This window comes from Fulmarus glacialis, unplaced genomic scaffold, assembly GCF_000690835.1.
Source record: "Fulmarus glacialis isolate BGI_N327 unplaced genomic scaffold, ASM69083v1 scaffold5263, whole genome shotgun sequence".
NCBI classification, from domain to species: Eukaryota; Metazoa; Chordata; class Aves; order Procellariiformes; family Procellariidae; genus Fulmarus; species Fulmarus glacialis.
Genome location: NW_009204756.1, coordinates 43,416 through 61,754, shown reverse-complemented (window position 1 = coordinate 61,754; position 18,339 = coordinate 43,416). Strand labels below are relative to the sequence as shown.

Sequence of the window (18,339 nt, the reverse complement as noted above, 5' to 3'; positions counted from 1 at the left end):
TCAAACAAAGCATAGTTAAGATTAAATCCTTGGAGCAGGATTGCAGTGGCTGTTAGAAGTTTGCATGTTAGAAATTAACTAGACAAATTCACAGAAAAAGAAAATCCATTAAGGGTTATTCAATATAAAAGTATTCCCTCTGATTTAGAAAGCTCCTGAGCCACAGATTTCTTGACGGTGGGAGAGCATTCTGGGGAGGGGAACCACAGCTACAAGTTTGCCCTGTTCTTCTACCTTTCCTTAGGCATCCCTAAGTGAACCTTTGGTATGACACAGCATTGGCTGTTCTCACACTCTTGTGTTTATTAGTCAACTCAAATTATCAAGCACATGTTTACATGTCAATGTGTAGAAGAGAGAAAACCAGCAGTTTTGGCACTGTGAGACTGAACTAACGGGTATGGAATTAATTTGGTCGCAAAGAGGAACTGACAGTATCTGATAAAGTGACATGCAGCATACAGTACTTCATGTACCCTTAAAAGCACACAGGGTATAAATCTAAGTTTTGTTTAAGCACAAATTCATAACTGATTAAGTTACATAGTCACTGACCAATGCTGTACACCAGATTCATTGGACTTCGTTAAACTGAGATGCGTGAAACGAAATGTCTCTCTTTTCTTTGGTAAGATGTTCCACCATGTAAGATTACATTATTTTAGACAATCTCTTTTCAGTTTCCTTGTGGACAGAAACAATGCCAGAATAGAAAAGCATCTACTTCTTTGAATGATTTTTTACATGTTTATTCAATCTGTGGGTAACTCAAAGTAACATTTTGCCAACAACCATCTAGAAGGGGTTCTGAGGACGCCTAGTTATAGAAAGTCCGAAAGACAACACTGCAAAATATAGCAGCATTTTCAGAAACTTCATTGTAAACATAATAATTAGCAAAGGGGTGGATGCAACTTCAAGTGCCTAAGCTGAGGATATCAAGTATTGCAATGTAATCTGGAGAAATCACCATTTCTACTTGAATGGGCCCATCAGCTACTTTAGTTGAATGGACCTCTATACTAAGCTTAGATATTTGTGTTTTTCAGGACTTCTTTATACAATCTATAATCCAGCCCAACATTTTTGTTAGATTTTCAACCTTTCAGATGTGGATATGGAAAGATGAGTAGTTCTCTTAAAGTTCTTTGTCCAATGAATATAGAAACTAGCGAATGACTTAATTATGGCAACAAGGATTCCTGTAGAAACATAAGACTTAAGAAAAGCAAATGAACTATTGATTATGAAATAGATACAGGTCAGAAACCGCTGTGGGCAAGAACTTCAGGTGTTTTTTGATGGTCATCTCATTTTTATGGAACTATTTACTAAAAGTATGCCGTTAGTGCCCAAATCATACCCTTCACAAAGGGTACTGAAAATAGGAACTGAAAATAGGTCAGAGGAGATTCTTGGTGACATTGTGGTGGCACATCTGCAGCTGGCATTGGATGGCCTGGTGTCAAACTGTTACTACATTGGAAAGACAGTGAAAGTGACTGGCCAAATGGTCAGCAGTAACTTTGTAGAAGAAATTTTAGCCTATGCACCTTAGTGATAGTAAACATGCAGAGATGGAAAGAAAGGCCTGCAAGTGGAATTTCTTTCATTTGCTTCCTTCAACAGGTCAATAGGAGAATTTTGAATAAAAACTACCAGACACTCTCCTGACACCCTTTTGGACTGAAAGGTCTTAGAACTTCATTAAAGTGCAAACATGGATAGTTTGAACTTTCCTAGGGCTAGGGAGTGACCCTGAAACCAAGAATGGTTTTGATTATATTTATTTCTTTTTGGGGGCTGATTTATGAACAGAGTAGGGTCCAATTGTATTGTGTTAGCTTTGCTGAGCAAATCCATCAAATTGCTCATGGACTTGGTAAATAAAAATTCCAGAAGATGCTGCAGTTCATCTTTTTTAGTTCTGGGTCCAAATGCCAAACAGAACTCTTAGCTGTGATGTTTCCTTCTCAAAGAAAGCAAAAGCAGTGGATAGGCCCATCAGGAATGAAACATTTCCAACCACAGGCAGTGCAATTCTTGAGACTGGAAGGGAGAGGTTAAAGCCATATAGTGTGAGGGTCAAACCAGAAGCCACAGCATGTGGAAAAAGGGTAATATCCAAGAGCAAACTTCGTGCTGAAGTCCTAAAAAACCAGAATGAACAAATAACAGAGGTTCTTACAGAAATTAAAAGAGGATCTAAATGTTTATGCAGAAGAAGGACAATAAAGGTTTGTGACTGAGAAAAGCAGCTGAGAGAAACAGAGAAGGAAGAGCAGTGCTCTTACTCACATGCTATTACCATGTGAGCTCATGTAAAGGGAGGTGGGTTACAGCATGTTTCCCATGGATACGCTAGCATAAAAGTTTATCATTGCTAGTGTATACATACCACAATGTAAATGTAATTACAATCACCTGAATAAAAAGTGTTTCTCGATACCAGTTTTCATGTCTGTCTTGAAATTTTAAAATTTGACCAAAGGCAGTAGATAATGGGTTACAGAGAAAGATTTCTACACAGAAGTTTCTTACCTATACCTATTAGAGCTAGACAGCTAAATGAGCAGACACAGGAGAAGGAAAGAAAGTGAGATATTTTACATTTACTTCAATCCCTTGAAACTTACTACAGAAGTGTGCATTACCTTTTATCTAAATATTGGCTCAACAAATGAGAAAGGCTTCTGTTCAACAGGTAAACTCTACAGTAAAGTGTCTAAGATTTGAAAGGGGCCCTGCTATACATGAAAATGATTCTGCTTTTCTGCATGGTTCAGATGTCTGTGTATTATTCTTCATGCTCTTGAAAGATGTTTCATTAAGAGATAAGATAATCTGTATCTCATCTTAATGAACTAATATGTACATTTTATATTTTCCTACCTGTACATACTGTCTTTGCAGGTGATTATAACCCTACTCGTTAAATTTATCTTCTGACAAGCTTATACTTTCTACATTTTGTAAAGGAGTACAGTCCAATTAAACTGATGGAATAATATATAAACAATCCAGGAGTAAGTAAAAGAAAAGAGTTTCAATAATCGTCTGTGAAACCAGCTAAACACAAGGACAGAACCTTCTACCAGTGATGAAAAGCAGAGGGAAACTGCAGAAACCACATGTCAGGAAAGTTTCCCAAATGTGATTGTGGGTGTAGTCTGGTGGTCTGTGCAAGACAAAGAAAAAAGTAAAGAAGCAAGAAATTTGAAGAACAATGAGCAGAAAGAAGGGCGGAAATGAGAGCTTTAAAATATATTATGTTACTTACAAGATCTTTTTTTTTTCCAAAGAAATTTAAACAACAAATGCAATCTTTTTGGTATCATTTAGCAAACCCACATACTTGCTTTGTACAGTAAATTTCTACTTTTTTTTTTTTTAACTGAAAGATGTGTATTTATTATATACAATTGCCATACTTTACAGATATTTAAAGAAGAAATTATATGAAGTTGTGTCTGTGATTGTGGAGGTCTGGATTTAATTCCTTTGAATCTATGTTCTTTGAGTATGCTTGTATTAATGATGAGATAGCTGTTCATGCTAGAAAGACTAAAATAATTTTTGTGATTTTAGTTTCCAAATACTCTCGGGCATTTTCACCTACTCATTTTTGTAACAGAAGAAAAGAAAAATCATATATAACATGTCTTTGGAAATCCTTTTTGCACTTTTTGTTTCACATAGAAAAAAAATGCAATCTTTAAATTCCACCTTCTAAATTAATCGACACAACTTTTTTTGTGAGACTTAACCCAAAGGGTTTGTCATTTCCAGCTATTAGTGTGTGATAAGCTTTCACATTTACCCGTAGTCCTTAAAAGTCACTGTAGAAACTTAAATGTCATTGTTTCAAAGTCTGGGTACTTTACTATTGGGTAATAACATGATTTTGATATTGAACTTGAAGTGGAAAGTGTTCCATTTCCAGCCCAAGACTACATTTATACTTCAGTATTTACATACTGCAAACACTGATATATCAATATAGCCATTAAACTACATTTACTTTCTTTAATGTTACATATGAAGTTATTCAACAAACTTCAAGTATTTTGAAAAGCTTAGAGAACATCTTAGGATACAGCTATAGAAAAAAATAGCTTGAAAGAAAAGAATAATGCATTTAAGTGAATTGAGGTAATTTACTCCCCCCATTACCTATTGTGACAAAACCTTACTTCTTAGTTGCTCTAATAAGGCTACTCAGTTCGAGTTAGGCAGGGAAAAAAAATGGTATTTTAAGAATAAAGCCTAAGAAACAGCCTTTATAGACAAAAATACTGATAAATTCACTCCCACTGATAAGCAATAAAATAGATAATTTTATTGTATACATCTGAGTGTATGTGTTAATGATAGGTTGAATGCTTCTGTTTTAACAATAATATTTCCTGAGCTGAGCTGAGCAGAGTAAAAGGCCAAACACAATGACATTTAAAGAAGCAATAAAAATGTTAAAAAAAATTGGGGGGGGAGGGGAGCAAGAACGTTTTACTGTATTAACAGGAAATATCTTAATTTTAAATCTTCATCATTATTATAATTTTTAATGTAATATTTAACCTGAGGTGACAGATATGAAGAAATACAGATTGTTAAACTACATTTTAAGTGGTTGAAGAAGACGGGAAGAGATAACAGGGTTTTTCATGACTTTATATGACCACGTCTTCTAACTAGTGGGCAGCGAAGTTTTTATCCTCAGAAAGTATGATAAATATTCTTTCAAAACTAGATTAAAAGGGATGAGTTTGCAATATCAAGCAGTAAAAAAACCCCTATATCTGGCATAGATGCTGAGCAAAGTTACCTGCTGTGCTTATAAAAGCCTCATCCTGCTACTCTTTAATCACATATTTTCATCTTGCTGAATTGCATGACTATTAACAAAATTTAGTTAACTTTCTCTTTTCACTTATTTCTACATTGGCTTCTGCCAATGTGAGATAGACTGGCTTTACACGTATTTTTTTTAATTAGGAGCAGAAAGCATTACGATATTTGCAGAAAGACAGATTTGGAAAAATCACTTGATCTTTGCAGTATTTATACAAGGAGAACATTTGGGATTTTTGAGTTCTTTGTCATCATATTATATGGTTTTTTGTAGTTATTTTCATTAAGTAAATAAAGTTCATCAGCTTTAAGTTGAGACATACAGTTCTTGTAAAAGAACTACTGAATTCTTTTGTAACTGAATTCCTTTCTTATTTCTTCCAAAGTGAACACTGGTTTCTTTACTTGAAAGATTTAAAGCTAAACACCGTATTACAAAAACACATTGTGTTTATCTTTAAAAACATTCCACTTGAAAGATAAAAGTTTCTCCACTAAAAACAAGTAGTATTTCACTCTTAGAACATCTTAAAAAGCTTAAGGTGTCAAAACTAATTTGTCAAATTGAATTGCTTTTGCCCAAAAAAGTGATGGTATGGCTGTGCAAATAAACTTTAGTTAGCGAAAGTCATCTTTAAACTACCTTTTCTTTCATGAAAGAAGCTGTCCATTTCCATCCCCTATTGCCAACTGAATAACTTATCATTCTAATGCACAACCCAATTTAAAATTCAAAATAAAGAAATACAACAGATAAATTTCTATATTATTGATGTTCAGTGAAAAAGGGAAATGCACAATTTATATAATGAAGGTTCTATTCATTTTTCTTATTAAACAACTCAATGGTATTATTAATCAAATTACTTTCTAATTAAAGGCTAATTGTATTCCTGTCTATACCATTGTGGAGGCTTCCACTATAGCAGAACTGATGAAGAAACACCTTGTAAGATGAGACTACTTCACTACCTCTCACAAGTCGTCTTCTGTGTTGTGAAAATGTAATGTGTTGGGAAAACAACAGCAGACAATCAACATGGATTTTCCTGTCCTCTTCACCTCACTGAAGCAGCTAAAATCAGAGCAGCAAAGCAGAGTAGCTACTCTGTAGCCTTGAAGAGCAGAATTCCTTACTCCTGGCTCTTCAGGGATTTGATCATCGCACAATTAAATACTTGGCAAGTATATTGCTATTGATAGTTTCAAGAAACAAAAGCAAAGTCCATTAGCCAAGTGTACAGCCCAAGAAAGCATGCAATGCATGTCCTCTAAAAGATGGTGGGGGGAAAAAAGTCTGCATAGTCACTCATGCAACTTCTACTAGTCCTTTTGTCTATTGTTTTCCTTACTTTTCAGTCTGGAGGACTACACCTACTCTTCCTCCCCCTCCTCACAACTCTCACTGAAGTTCAGTCCTGGATAAATGCCAAAATCCTAATTTTTTTTACAGAAGCAGTGAAACTACTAATATCAAAGTCCTTTGAGGCCACAGTAGAGAAAACGTCACAATTTGCTTTCAATTATTTTGAAAAAAATTTTAATAATGGAAGTATGAGAAACAGACAACATTGAATAACTGGGAAAACTAAACATTGTTTCCATTGGTTTTGGATTGAATTGAATCCAAATAAGTGTCTAAGCAAACTTCTTATAATTATTAATACGTTTATGAGATAGTCATCACTAATACGTAGTTTAATATTGTAGAGATGCAAGACAGCAATATTGGAATGTTCTGAGGACAGTCTAAGTAAACAATCAATGCAGAGACAACACAAACTAATAAATTGTTATAACAATTACTGTTTGTGTCTTTGCAACTCTGGCATGGTTCCATAAATTAGAGTGGTATATGAGAAGGCAATCATATCGTATTGTACCACTTACCATTACAGACCACTGAGAATCTGAACAACAAGCATGAAGTATAAAATATGTTATAGTTCAATCAAAAGCTTCTGTGCTAGATAAAATGTTTGCTTGAAATTTTCTGGTTTATATTATGCAGCAAATCAGACACAATGATCTCTGTGCTCTTTTCTTGCCTTAAAATCTATGGAAGTCCCATGTGGCAAGTGAGAGGGTACAGATAGGAAAAAAATGAGATGGACAAGAAGGAAAAACAAAGCAGAGATGAAAAAGAAAAAATGTGAGGAGGATGGGGTTTAAACTTTTTATAGATTTTTAAAATCCAATTAGCAAGTCTAATTTAAAAGTACAGAAGCTACATGACAAGCTGTTGACTAGCATGTGTAGCTATTATAAACTAAGTTACAAGGAAAGCTGGTCAAATATTTTCCAGTGGAACAGTATTCCACCAGAAAATGCTAATGGAATGGAACCAAACCTTCCATAAGAACACAACGACTTCTTGAAAAGTTTTGACAGAAACCAGGCAGAAAGGCAGGTTAAATTACCAACGTGCCTCTTCATCTTTTCTCTTGTCAGCCAGATGGCTGGTGAGTAGGCTGCCAGGCTGCTTGGCTTCTGGTTTTCACAGAATCCCTGACTTCTTGCCTGATGGGCTGCCAAACAGCTGGAAAGCCGGGTCTCCAGGAGCTCCTAAGCTTCTTGGCTTCTTATGGTCTCCAAGCTCTCAGGCAGCTGCTTTGCATGGAACTCAGGACCTGAGGCTCCCCAATGAGGTAGATATGGGTTATGCTCAGTTTCCCTTTGCTTCCCAGCTTTCAGGTTATGTGTTTTACAGGAACTGGACTCCTATATTTGTAGACCTCAGGGCAATTTATGGCAGTCCATTCAGGATCTCTAGGTTAACATATCTATATGAGGCCCAAACTCCTCATGATAGTTGGTTCACTAAACTTTTAGGCAGCCTGTGTCAAGAATCATTGGATAGGCTGGTTCTGCATGCACCCCGGCAAGCATGGCAGCCAGCTATGGATTCACCAAGTCAGGTCTCCAAGGACCCTGGTGCTCTGGAAGGCCTGAGGGGCAAGCCAAAAATTCCTTTTTGTCTCTCTTATAGTACTCTTTTGAAGTTTAGTTCATAACAAACGCTTAAAATTTGGGAAGTCTACATCCAGATATCAGGGATTAAAAACTGCATAAAAATGAGATCACATATAGAGAAGTAGGTATGATTTATGTTAAAAATGATAATGTCTAGAGAAAACAAATACGAAAATGGAAAGAGAGCCATAAGAGCACTAAGTTTGAACTGCCAAGGTTTCTGTATAGAATTGCAAGAAGCATAGCAAGGCAAACAAAGACACTGGAAAATGCTGTACATACTCAAGCAGGGAATTTTGACATTATAAGCTTAACCAAAGAATGGTAAGTAAACAAAAATGTATTGGTACTACTTAAGTAAAATTTTTAAAATATAAAACAAATGAACAACAGTGTGCACTATGGGACATGACTGATCTTTATATACTACAATTTTAAATTAGTAAAATGTGTAAACAAAGCATCTTAATTCATTTAAAACAGCAAATAATTTTATTTGTTAAATATCAGAAGAATTTCCAAGTTCAACTACCTTTCTTTGTTACTTTTAGTAAAGAAACGTTCTTTGTGGTTTTATACATATGGTTATGTTAAAATTTCCATAACAAGCAAAATCTATATAAGAATCCTAAATAGCATGGGTCATCATCAGCATATTTTCCACCCACAGGTTAATTCCAGACTGCTGGCTCCAGTAGAAGTCACTTCCTCAGTATATAACACTTTTGCAAGAGCGAAGGCTACTTGACCTTCACACATACCCATCTCATGACCCTTCCCTTTTAAACCTGGTTTAATTTTTTTGTGTGTGTGTGTTAGCATGGACACGCTCTTTCCCCATATGTAGGAAATACACAGACAATTTTAGATGGCTGATCATCCTTCATCACACCCATGAAATTCCACTGTGGAGCTGAAAGGGATGCAATAACTTGGGGGGGGAGGGGGAAGAAATCATGCTTTACCAGAAAAGTGTGAGATGTCATTTTACAAGTACATTTTAAGAAAATAGAATAACTTTCCCTCTCTCTTCCCTCAAATCCTCAGTCTCAGACTATTTACATAAATTATTTTGACAGATTTTGTACGTAGCTGGCTTCCTGAAGTTCTTTAAGAAAGCCTTTACAGTTGTAGCTACAACAAAGGCTAAAACTGAAACTTTGAAAGTTAAAAGCTGAAACACAAGCACAAAGGACAGAGGAAAGGATGAGGCCTGACATTACCATTCCTATTCTAATGTTTGCACCCAAAACTCTACTAAATATGGGGATGGAAAATAACCTCTATAACTTTTTTTTTTTTTAATTTCAAGATATACTATTTAAAGGTTACTCTGTGAGGAAATAGGTATTTTCATACAAACCCAAGCTGGCAGTCTTCCTCTCATTGGCACAATGCTTTTGGATGAATTTTATAATAGACCAAATAATATCTTTGTAGAGTTTCTCTAAATTTTTCTGTTTGGGCTGATGTACATTGGGAGAACACTATAAATACTGTTTTTCAAAGAAGCATCATAACCAAATATTGCTGTTCCAACATCAACAGAGTTGAGTAGACTTTTCTTAGCCATTTTTCATAATCATTTGTGTTTCTTGGACAGTGCACTTACACTTTGTCATTACCAGTGTGCCTGCAGTAGTAACTTTTCCTTTTGGAAGTAAGGAACTGATTAATAAGAATCTGCTTCTACTAATATAATTCCTTTGAATAAATTACATTGTTGTCTCTTTAAGTCTTATATTTTAAATAAATGTATGAACTAATTTATCCAAAATCATTAGATATTTGTCTAAGACTCACAAGTAGCACTCACAGGTGCTGTGCAAATTTTCTCAGGAGAGTTCTACCACCCGAATCGTATCACTGCCAGCCTACCTGTAAAATCTTCGCTCTATAAGAAATTCTTAAGGTTAAAAACATTTAGAACTAATGCTGGCATACAGAAGTGATGACTGATACCAAACCAATATTATGACTGTCAGAGCTGTAACAGTTTCTGTACTACAGTGTACAATTTATATCTTCTATTTAAAAAGTCTTAGATCTGTCATGGACCAAATATAACTGACCTATATCATATTGCTGTAACAAACAATATCACTTAGCTGTATCATACTGATACAATTCTATTCTATGGGAAGTACTCTGAACCAGCTACCATAATGCAACTGTCGACATATGTAATCTAGGGTTACGGGAGCTTGGATTCTGCTCCCTTTGCAATTAACTTCCTGTCTAACAGCAGGCAAACTAGTTAGACCCAAAAGCTTAAAACTGGCTAGCACCTAAACATTTTGAGAATTCAAATCTTGGCCTTTTGTGACTCTCCTCCCCCTAATGGTAAAACAGAAATGGTAGACTTTCCAATCTTAAACAGATTATGGTGAGAGTAAGTGCATGAGAGATAATCATGTATTCACATACTATAACAATAACAGCCCTATCAGCGTAATAGATGAGCTTCTAAGTTTTTATACCATATGAAATAACCTTTAAGTTGTATTTAGAGGAAATGTCTATGCAGAAAAATGTATGCTGCACTTCATTGTTATAAAAATTTGTTTCTGATACTATTAACAAGTTCTATTTAATCTATGAACCTCCACACTACAAAAGAGAACCACTACAGCTTCCACAAAAGAACACAAAAAGAAAACAAATCCAGATGCCAAGCTCACAGCTATTTGAAACATGGTTTGCAGTCCCAAGCACAGGCTTGGAAAAGCCAGAATGCACATAATCTTTTTAAAGTCATATACTTATTACTGCTTTTGAATCAAGCACTGCATAAACCAAACTGCTTTTTGGAAGATCGTGTAAATTGTTGAATATTATTAACTTTGAATTAAAAAATCAAAATTTTGTTTAGATAGAAATAGTTACTGCACTTCCACAGCGTGGCTATAATCGCTGCTTTATACATATTTCTTTCCATTCAGTGTCAGAGGAAAGGGTATTATTAGTAGGCTTGTTTCAGTGTGCCACTCTGCCTCGGTCTCACACAAAGAACTCTTTGTGGGGTCACAGATTAGCATTTGGGCAGGCAGCCAAGAGACATGAAAGGAGGATGGCTACACTAAGGATGTACATAGCTTACACTCATCAAATACCCAGGGGAAAAAAACAAGAAAAAAATCCGTGTAGTCTATAATTTCAGTAGCTGTCCTCTATCCCCTTAGTTTCTGAAAAAGTGCTTTTAGTGGAAGTTCTAGCAATATGGAGTTCTACTCTGGCACTACAGGTTGCAGAGTATTACACGTAATAAGTATTACCTCAGTTCTGAGATAAAGTAATATTTTAATATTCAGTTATAGCAATATTGTTCAAGACAGGCAGGTATAGTCATATCTTGACAGACATGTAGGTAACAAATAACTTTATTATGCTAGAGTGTATATGTTTAAAAAAAAGAAGGAAAGATAATTCTGAATAACCAGCCTGCTTGAAAAATGGCAAGCAAGCTGCCATTTAGAAAGCATTGTGAAGAAATAGAAAATGCTTAAGTTATAAAAATCAAGACCAAATGTTGTCACAATACTTTCATCCATATATCTGTATCTACATCCATCCATCTGTATAAATTAATAGCAACCTTACAGTGTTCAGTTTCAAACAGGAAACACTGCCTGCAAAGAATGCTAAGGATATCTAGCACTTTGAAGGAATTTCCATTCTTTACATAGTGAGGATCTCAAATGATATGTAGAAGGACATATACTTGTGGTACAGTAGAGAGAAGATGCAAAAGCTGCATTAAATATGGAGGTAAATGGAAACGGAAGATATTACTGTACAAGGATTAAGGATAAAAGTCTACTTAGTATTCCAGGAAACTTCTAATGGGAAACAAAACCTTCCCCATTTATTTTACCACAGGTCAGTGGTAAGAATTCACTGAAGGTGACTTACAGCTTATACTCACCATTTTATCTCTATTTGGAAACTGACATGAAATAAATGAATAGCTCAGTCTTCTGTGCACAACTGACCTGCACAGCAACCACTATTCACAACTGGCACTTTTTGTTGGCAGTCTGAGCAGAAAATCTAAGGATTACATTGGCACCGAGTCTGAAATATGCTCTGAAACCAAATGATGGTCTCTTGAGAACATAGCTGAAGTACCTCATAGTGGAGAACAACTACAACTACCTGTGCTATTCATAGCCTGTGAGTAGAAGCTTTCCGTTTTTGGCATTGTCAGATTTTCAGCATGCTTTATTCAAGAACAGTAGGTTTAGGTCCTGATAAGTTATTAAAATATATTTTCCAAATACAGTAAGCACTGTAAAGGCAAAACAGAATGCTATAACGAGTGCTAGATAGAGGACGATTCACTTTTGAAAAGTGAATACATCAGTTTTTTTAAGCAGTTAACAGAATGAAATGGAGTGTAAGTAGCAAATGGCAGAGTATTGCTGGAAATCATCCAAATATAAAAATTGTATGTGGGTATATATATAACAACACTATTTCTTTAAATACTTTCTTACCTTAGCATTTTCAATGCACGGACAAATAGCCCAAGCTGCACTTGCTTGAACATCTGGATTAGGATTTTTCAACAATGACCATAACAAACGAACTCCATCTAGACGGTCAATTATCCTATTACAGAAACAGACCAAAAAAAGAGATAATTAATTATGGAGTAGACAATGTTAAATTTTAAATTATATCAGTTTGTTTGGAGCACTGCTTTAATAAATATTGGTATAATTTTCTTTAACATACTGTTTTGCTTTATGTAAGTGCTTGTGTTTTATTGTCAGCTAATCGCCATCAACATAGTCAGTAAACATTGCTTACGATAGCAGATGGGTGTGAACAAATGATGTAAAGACAGAATATGTTTTCTAACTAAATCTCATTAATGCTGTTTACTTTTTTCTCAGCACTGTCATTCAAAATGCTTATAGAAGATAAAGTAAAGTAAACTACATTATAACCAGAACTCATATAAACGTGAAAACAAGCATGTGACTTTTTAATGATCTGCATGCAAAGTGAAATCTGAATTCAAGCATACTGGCTTCTTTCATATAGTAACAAATACTTTCCAAAACAAATATTTATGCCCAAAAGTCTGTACTTAACTTTTTATTCAGTCTATGCTTAATGTATTTACCTTACTCTATGACATATTTTAAAATACTATGTTTCTAATCTAGCATTAGAAATTAAAATGGTCACACCACAGTGCATCCTTTGTTGGGCACGAATAATGTGTAACTTGTTTCCCATGTGTTCCTTACCAACAAGGCTAACACTGAACACTATGTTATAATTACTTAAACACACTGCAATCAAGTATCTTCGTGACTAGCTGAAAAATGAATTATCATCAGAATCATCTCTACACCATCTGTGTTATGTTTATATATCCATCAGGCTTGGGGATCATAACTTCACATGAGGGTTCAGTGAATACCTTAAACGGAAAGGAAGGTCAAACAAAACTTAATAGCCTTTACAAACACACCTTTTTTCAAAAAAGATATGTTAAACCCAAAGCAGATGAGCTGAAGATAAAGAAAAATAAATATACGTTCATTTTCTAATCTCAGAAGTAAAAATTCAATTGTATAAAATTAGTCTACATCTTTAATTGTAAATACAAGAGAAATTTAAATACAGGTTGTGCTTAAAAACATCACATAAAACATCTCATTTGTGTTTACAATACATAGGTTTCCCAGGAAATTTTTAAACTAATTGTAAAATCAGCTTTGTATGTAATCCTACCATTATTTGAAGCAGAAAAAATAATTAAGGACATGAACTCTGTCTAAAATATCCAAGGTTTTTATTCATAATGCTTTTATGCAAACTGGTTAAACAACTACGTTTTTCAAAATAATACTTTTTTGCACAAAGCTATGGTTGAGACACTGTAAGTTATTTAAGAACTGCTAATTTTAATACTGCTTATTTTACAATCTCAGCTCCAAATCAATTGCAAGAAAATCACCATTCAAAGGACAAATTCAGAAATCTTAACACATCAGAATAAAACAGCATGATCACAAACTACACGATTACATATATATGTTCAACATAGTAAGGATGACTTAAGTAAAAGCTTCAAAACAAGCTTTTAAATCCCTCCAAACTCCCAACACTTTTAAGCAATTTTAACATTACTTTCGTGTCATTTCAGAAAGCACAAGGAATTTTTTCCTATATTGGAATTAATTAAAAAAGAACCCATGAATCTTTCTTCTAGTCAAGCAGAGTACTGACCATTTACCAACATGAGGTACTTCCTCCCAAGAGGGGCTAAATATAAATGACCCAGCTCCAACCAGTATATAAAAATCAAGAGATAGAAGCCAAACACTGAGTTCAGCTTTTTCCACCACACTTCAAAAAACAACCTCTAGGCTGATTTGTCTTTCCTTTCTATTTTTTTGAAAGCTTCCTTTTCAGTTTAAAGTTTACTTTCATTTTCTTTTCAGTTTTCTTGTCTTCTCTTCAGCTTTTCAAGGTAAACTAGCGTCACTCTATGGTTCATTTTCTAAAGAAGAGTTTTGCTTTTTGCTGGAAGACCAGAAAGACCAGTTGTCTTACACCCAACGGAACAGTTCACAATATCTGAAAGTGTAGCCCTCTGTCCATTCAACGTGTATAAAATAAACTAAAAAACAGTACGGACAAACCAAGCAACTCTCCGAAGTACATTGTTCATCACTGATTACTGCTTTCTCTCAGTTACACTAGATTAACTCAGATGAAAAGAACTCTACATACAAGAACGATGCTCTTAAATTCTCATACTGGAAGAATTATTGTTGTGTAATCACCATACAAGCACAAACCCTTTTATTTTCATGTTGCTGAGAACATATATTTGCCAATTAAAGAAAGCATTGCTAAACAAGTGACTAATCCTTTCTCAGTTCAAATTTTTATCTTTCTGTGGTTTCACTGCACAATGTAGCAGATGAAGAAACTGGGTGTTAAATGAGCGTATCTGCTATAAAAGCAAAGGGAACACTAAAATAAATGGCCTTGTGAAATGTTTCCTCTCTAATAAAGTGCTCAGACATTAGTTTCCTCTCTATGTGAAAATTCCTTTTTAAAGTGGACAAAAATATACATTTAGGTTTCTTTACAATTAAACAAAGAAAGAGATGGGAAAATAGACCTGTAATCTTGAAAATTCCAGCTCTGATGGCATTACACTAAACAATATTCTGATTTGCTTTTGTATATAGCTTTTGTATTTAATTTTCTTCCCCCAATTTATTACAACATTATTAGCAGGACGCTGTAATAAAGCTACTTACCGCTATAAATACAAGCAAACATACCTTAAGTTTTACTTTGGTTGGCATTCAATTCTGTATTCATCCATAGCTAGTACATTAGTCACTCTGTGGTTACAGTCACTTAAATGATATATTTTATAATAATTTGTTGACATTATGATGATAAAATTAAACTACGGTTAAACCTGTATTAAACAACCACTCACGGGACTGCTAAAGGACAGTTCTTTTAATAAAGATGCAGAATATTTTCTTTGAAAGTTGAAGGGTATCTCATAAAAGCTGAAATAATACGATATTTAGTTGATATAAAAAACCTTAATATTTAATATTTTAAAGTTCAAATATTTAACTACTTTATAGAGTAGCTGAACTACATGTATGTAATGTATCTAATGTATAGAACACTATTAACAGTCAGAATCTCAACAGGCATGAAAGTCACCCAAAGTAGAAATGTAAACTTTATTATAGGTAGTTGCTGTCTGGTTCTTCACTATAAGTACATAACAATACATAAATATGCAGAGTTCAGAAGCAAGAGCCCAGATTCTATAGACCTTAACATAGCAGAGGCATCTCACAATAGACCTGGACCAAGATGGCCAGTGGCCACCTCTTCTGATTCAAAGGTCTGTGCTTTTTCGTAGACTGTTCTTATTTGATCACCGATACAATTTAGAACAAGGTGTAAATTACTCTGCTCCTCAAAATAACCAAAAGTAGTTGTATCGGCAGTTAGAAATAGCTGGAGTGAAGAGGTGCTCCTATCATGCACTCCTGTGCTGGCCAGAGATGATTAGAGCAGAGATGAAGGGGTACACAGCTGACATCACTCCAACAAAAAGGCAACTGCAAGGTGTATGAGCAAAACATCTTCCTGGTTTCCACACAGAACAGCTGACATATGGTGTATATAGAATATGTCTTATGGGCAAATAATTTTAATGCAATTAAACCCATTCAGAGATTACTGGAGTGTCTAGGACAGCCTCCGGGAAATCTCAGGTTACAGTGAATTGCTATTTGCTATTTGACCAGTGCAGATAATTTAACAAGAAAATTTTTTTGAATTACTTTTGTTGGCTGTTTACAGTCAACAGTTGTTTAATAAAGGCTTTTCACATTATTTCATTTAAGAACCTTGGTATCATGACATCATCGAACATCATGAGATGTCTGTGCAAGACATGGGTTACAATTCTAGGCATTTACTTTATTATTTTTATATATCTGAAACTAGCAAAGCTGTTAATCTGAAATAGTACTTCTCTTTCAAATTCAAACTTAATATTGAACATTTCCAGTAGAAACTTCAACACATATTGCTTAAACACACATGCATATGCACAGCCTAGACATCTGTTTGTCATATCTATCATCTTTTTCTGTTACAGTGCTATTTGCCAGAACTTTTGAGAAGTCTAGTTTAATTGCCTGCCAATTTAGACCACAAATACAAATGTAAATAAACAAAGTTATACTGACTCTGTATTGTGCTCGCTGGTAAGATTACAGGGTTTAATTCTGGCAGAATGTAATCTTGTCTTTTCTGAAACCACAATTTAGCATATTTCTTAAAACTTTCACTAGTTGCTGTGGACTGCTTTGATAAATAGTATTATATACCAATGACTCAAACTCCATCTGTTTGGCTAAAATAATTGTACGTTTTAGTTTATAAGATTTTAAACCCTCAGTTTTGAATGCTAGAGATGAAGTCTATAGGTTTTCAAATGAAAAGGGCAAATGAAAGTCTAGTAGCAGTTAAAGAATATGCACTAGTCCTCTGTTTTTAGTAAGAGAAAAAGAATAACTTGTAAAAAGTTCCTCAAAAAGACACGTGTACATAAAAGATGTGCAGCGGCATCTGTGTCAGTGGCTGTGCAGCAGACTGAGTAGGGAGAACAGCTTCACACTGTCCACATAATAGTGGACATAAGGACACATTCGGTCACATAGTTATGCTTTTTTAAGACAAGTCAACTTATTTTTTGCTGAGAGAAGCTGGCTGCTGTTCTTTATTTTACATAGCTCAATAGAGTCAATAAGAATCACTTAATTGCTTGAAGTTGCCTTAAAGTAAAGGCTTGGTGCAGAAAAGTAACACTCAGTAGTTGTAGAAGTTAAAGTGTCAACTAGGAAACATGACAGAGAGAAAATACATAAAGGACATATAGAAGCTGTAGATTTACCTATGAGATCTACTAGTCTTCTCTCTTTGTCAGTGCAGGCTTCCTCCGTGGAACATATGATAAACGTACAGTATTTCCCTCAGAAGTTAACTGCACTGTTTCATAGAACACTCTCAGTTTTTTATTTCTTATATTAATCCCATCCTCTTCATTACATATCCTTGAATCATTCACAGAAACTACATAAGCTCCACTCCCGGTCTCCACTGTAGGTTTCCACATACCTACTGCTGCAAATATAACCACATTCAAAATAGAAGACTGCTCAACTGAATATTTAGTCTCTAATCCACCCTAACACAGATGCAGCTAATGAAATATAAGAATATATCTGAAAATTCTCAATCCTTATGAGGGCTTGATACTCCCTTTAAATTTTCCTGCTTTGTTCTGGGTTTCTAGTACGTATGAAAGTCAATGATAGCAGAATCCAGAAAGATCATTATAGTTTTCAGAATTTCTGTAGTGCCAAACTAAAACAGTAACTCTTTAAACAGTGCTTGTCTGTACCAGATGACAAAGAAAACAAGCCTTAAGAAAACAAGCCTTAAGACCTGCCAGCCAAATTTGCCAGGAGAAAAGCTAATAGTAGAGAACAACTGATCTCCTAGAACCTGTCAAGCCATTCTGAGGAATAAGTGATTATGAAATAAGGAATGGAATAGGGATCCAGCCAGATGAACCAGAAAGACCAGAAACAGTTAAGTATCAAACTGCAGTAGGAAGTTCTCATCACCTGTATATACTTATGGGCTACAAGTGGCTTTGTTTTGCTTCTTTCTAGAAGATAATCTTGGCACATGTATTGGGTTTGTGTGGCAAGTTTTTTTTTTGGCTGCAGGGGTGGCTGCTGTGAGAAGCCACCAGAAGCTTCCCCCATGTCCGACAGCGCGATTGCCAGCCAGCTCCAAGATGGACCCACCGCTGGCCAAGGCTGAGCCCATCAGCAATGGTGGTAGCGCCTCTGGAATAACATATTTAAGAAGTGCAAAAAAACCTGCTGGGAAAACAGCAGCTGGGAGAAAGGAGTGAGAATAGTAAGAGAA

The 18,339-nt window shown here is 35.0% G+C and overlaps 1 protein-coding gene across 1 annotated transcript in view; it reads right to left on the bottom strand.

The window, feature by feature from the left end:
- Positions 1–18,339, bottom strand: part of LOC104074820 (armadillo repeat-containing protein 4-like) — a 90,411-nt gene that overhangs the window by 29,105 nt on the left and 42,967 nt on the right. Inside the window, exon 15 of the mRNA XM_009575094.1 lies at positions 12,321–12,435. Within this exon, the coding sequence (XP_009573389.1) occupies positions 12,321–12,435 (115 nt within the window). The remainder of the gene's footprint in view (positions 1–12,320; positions 12,436–18,339) is intronic.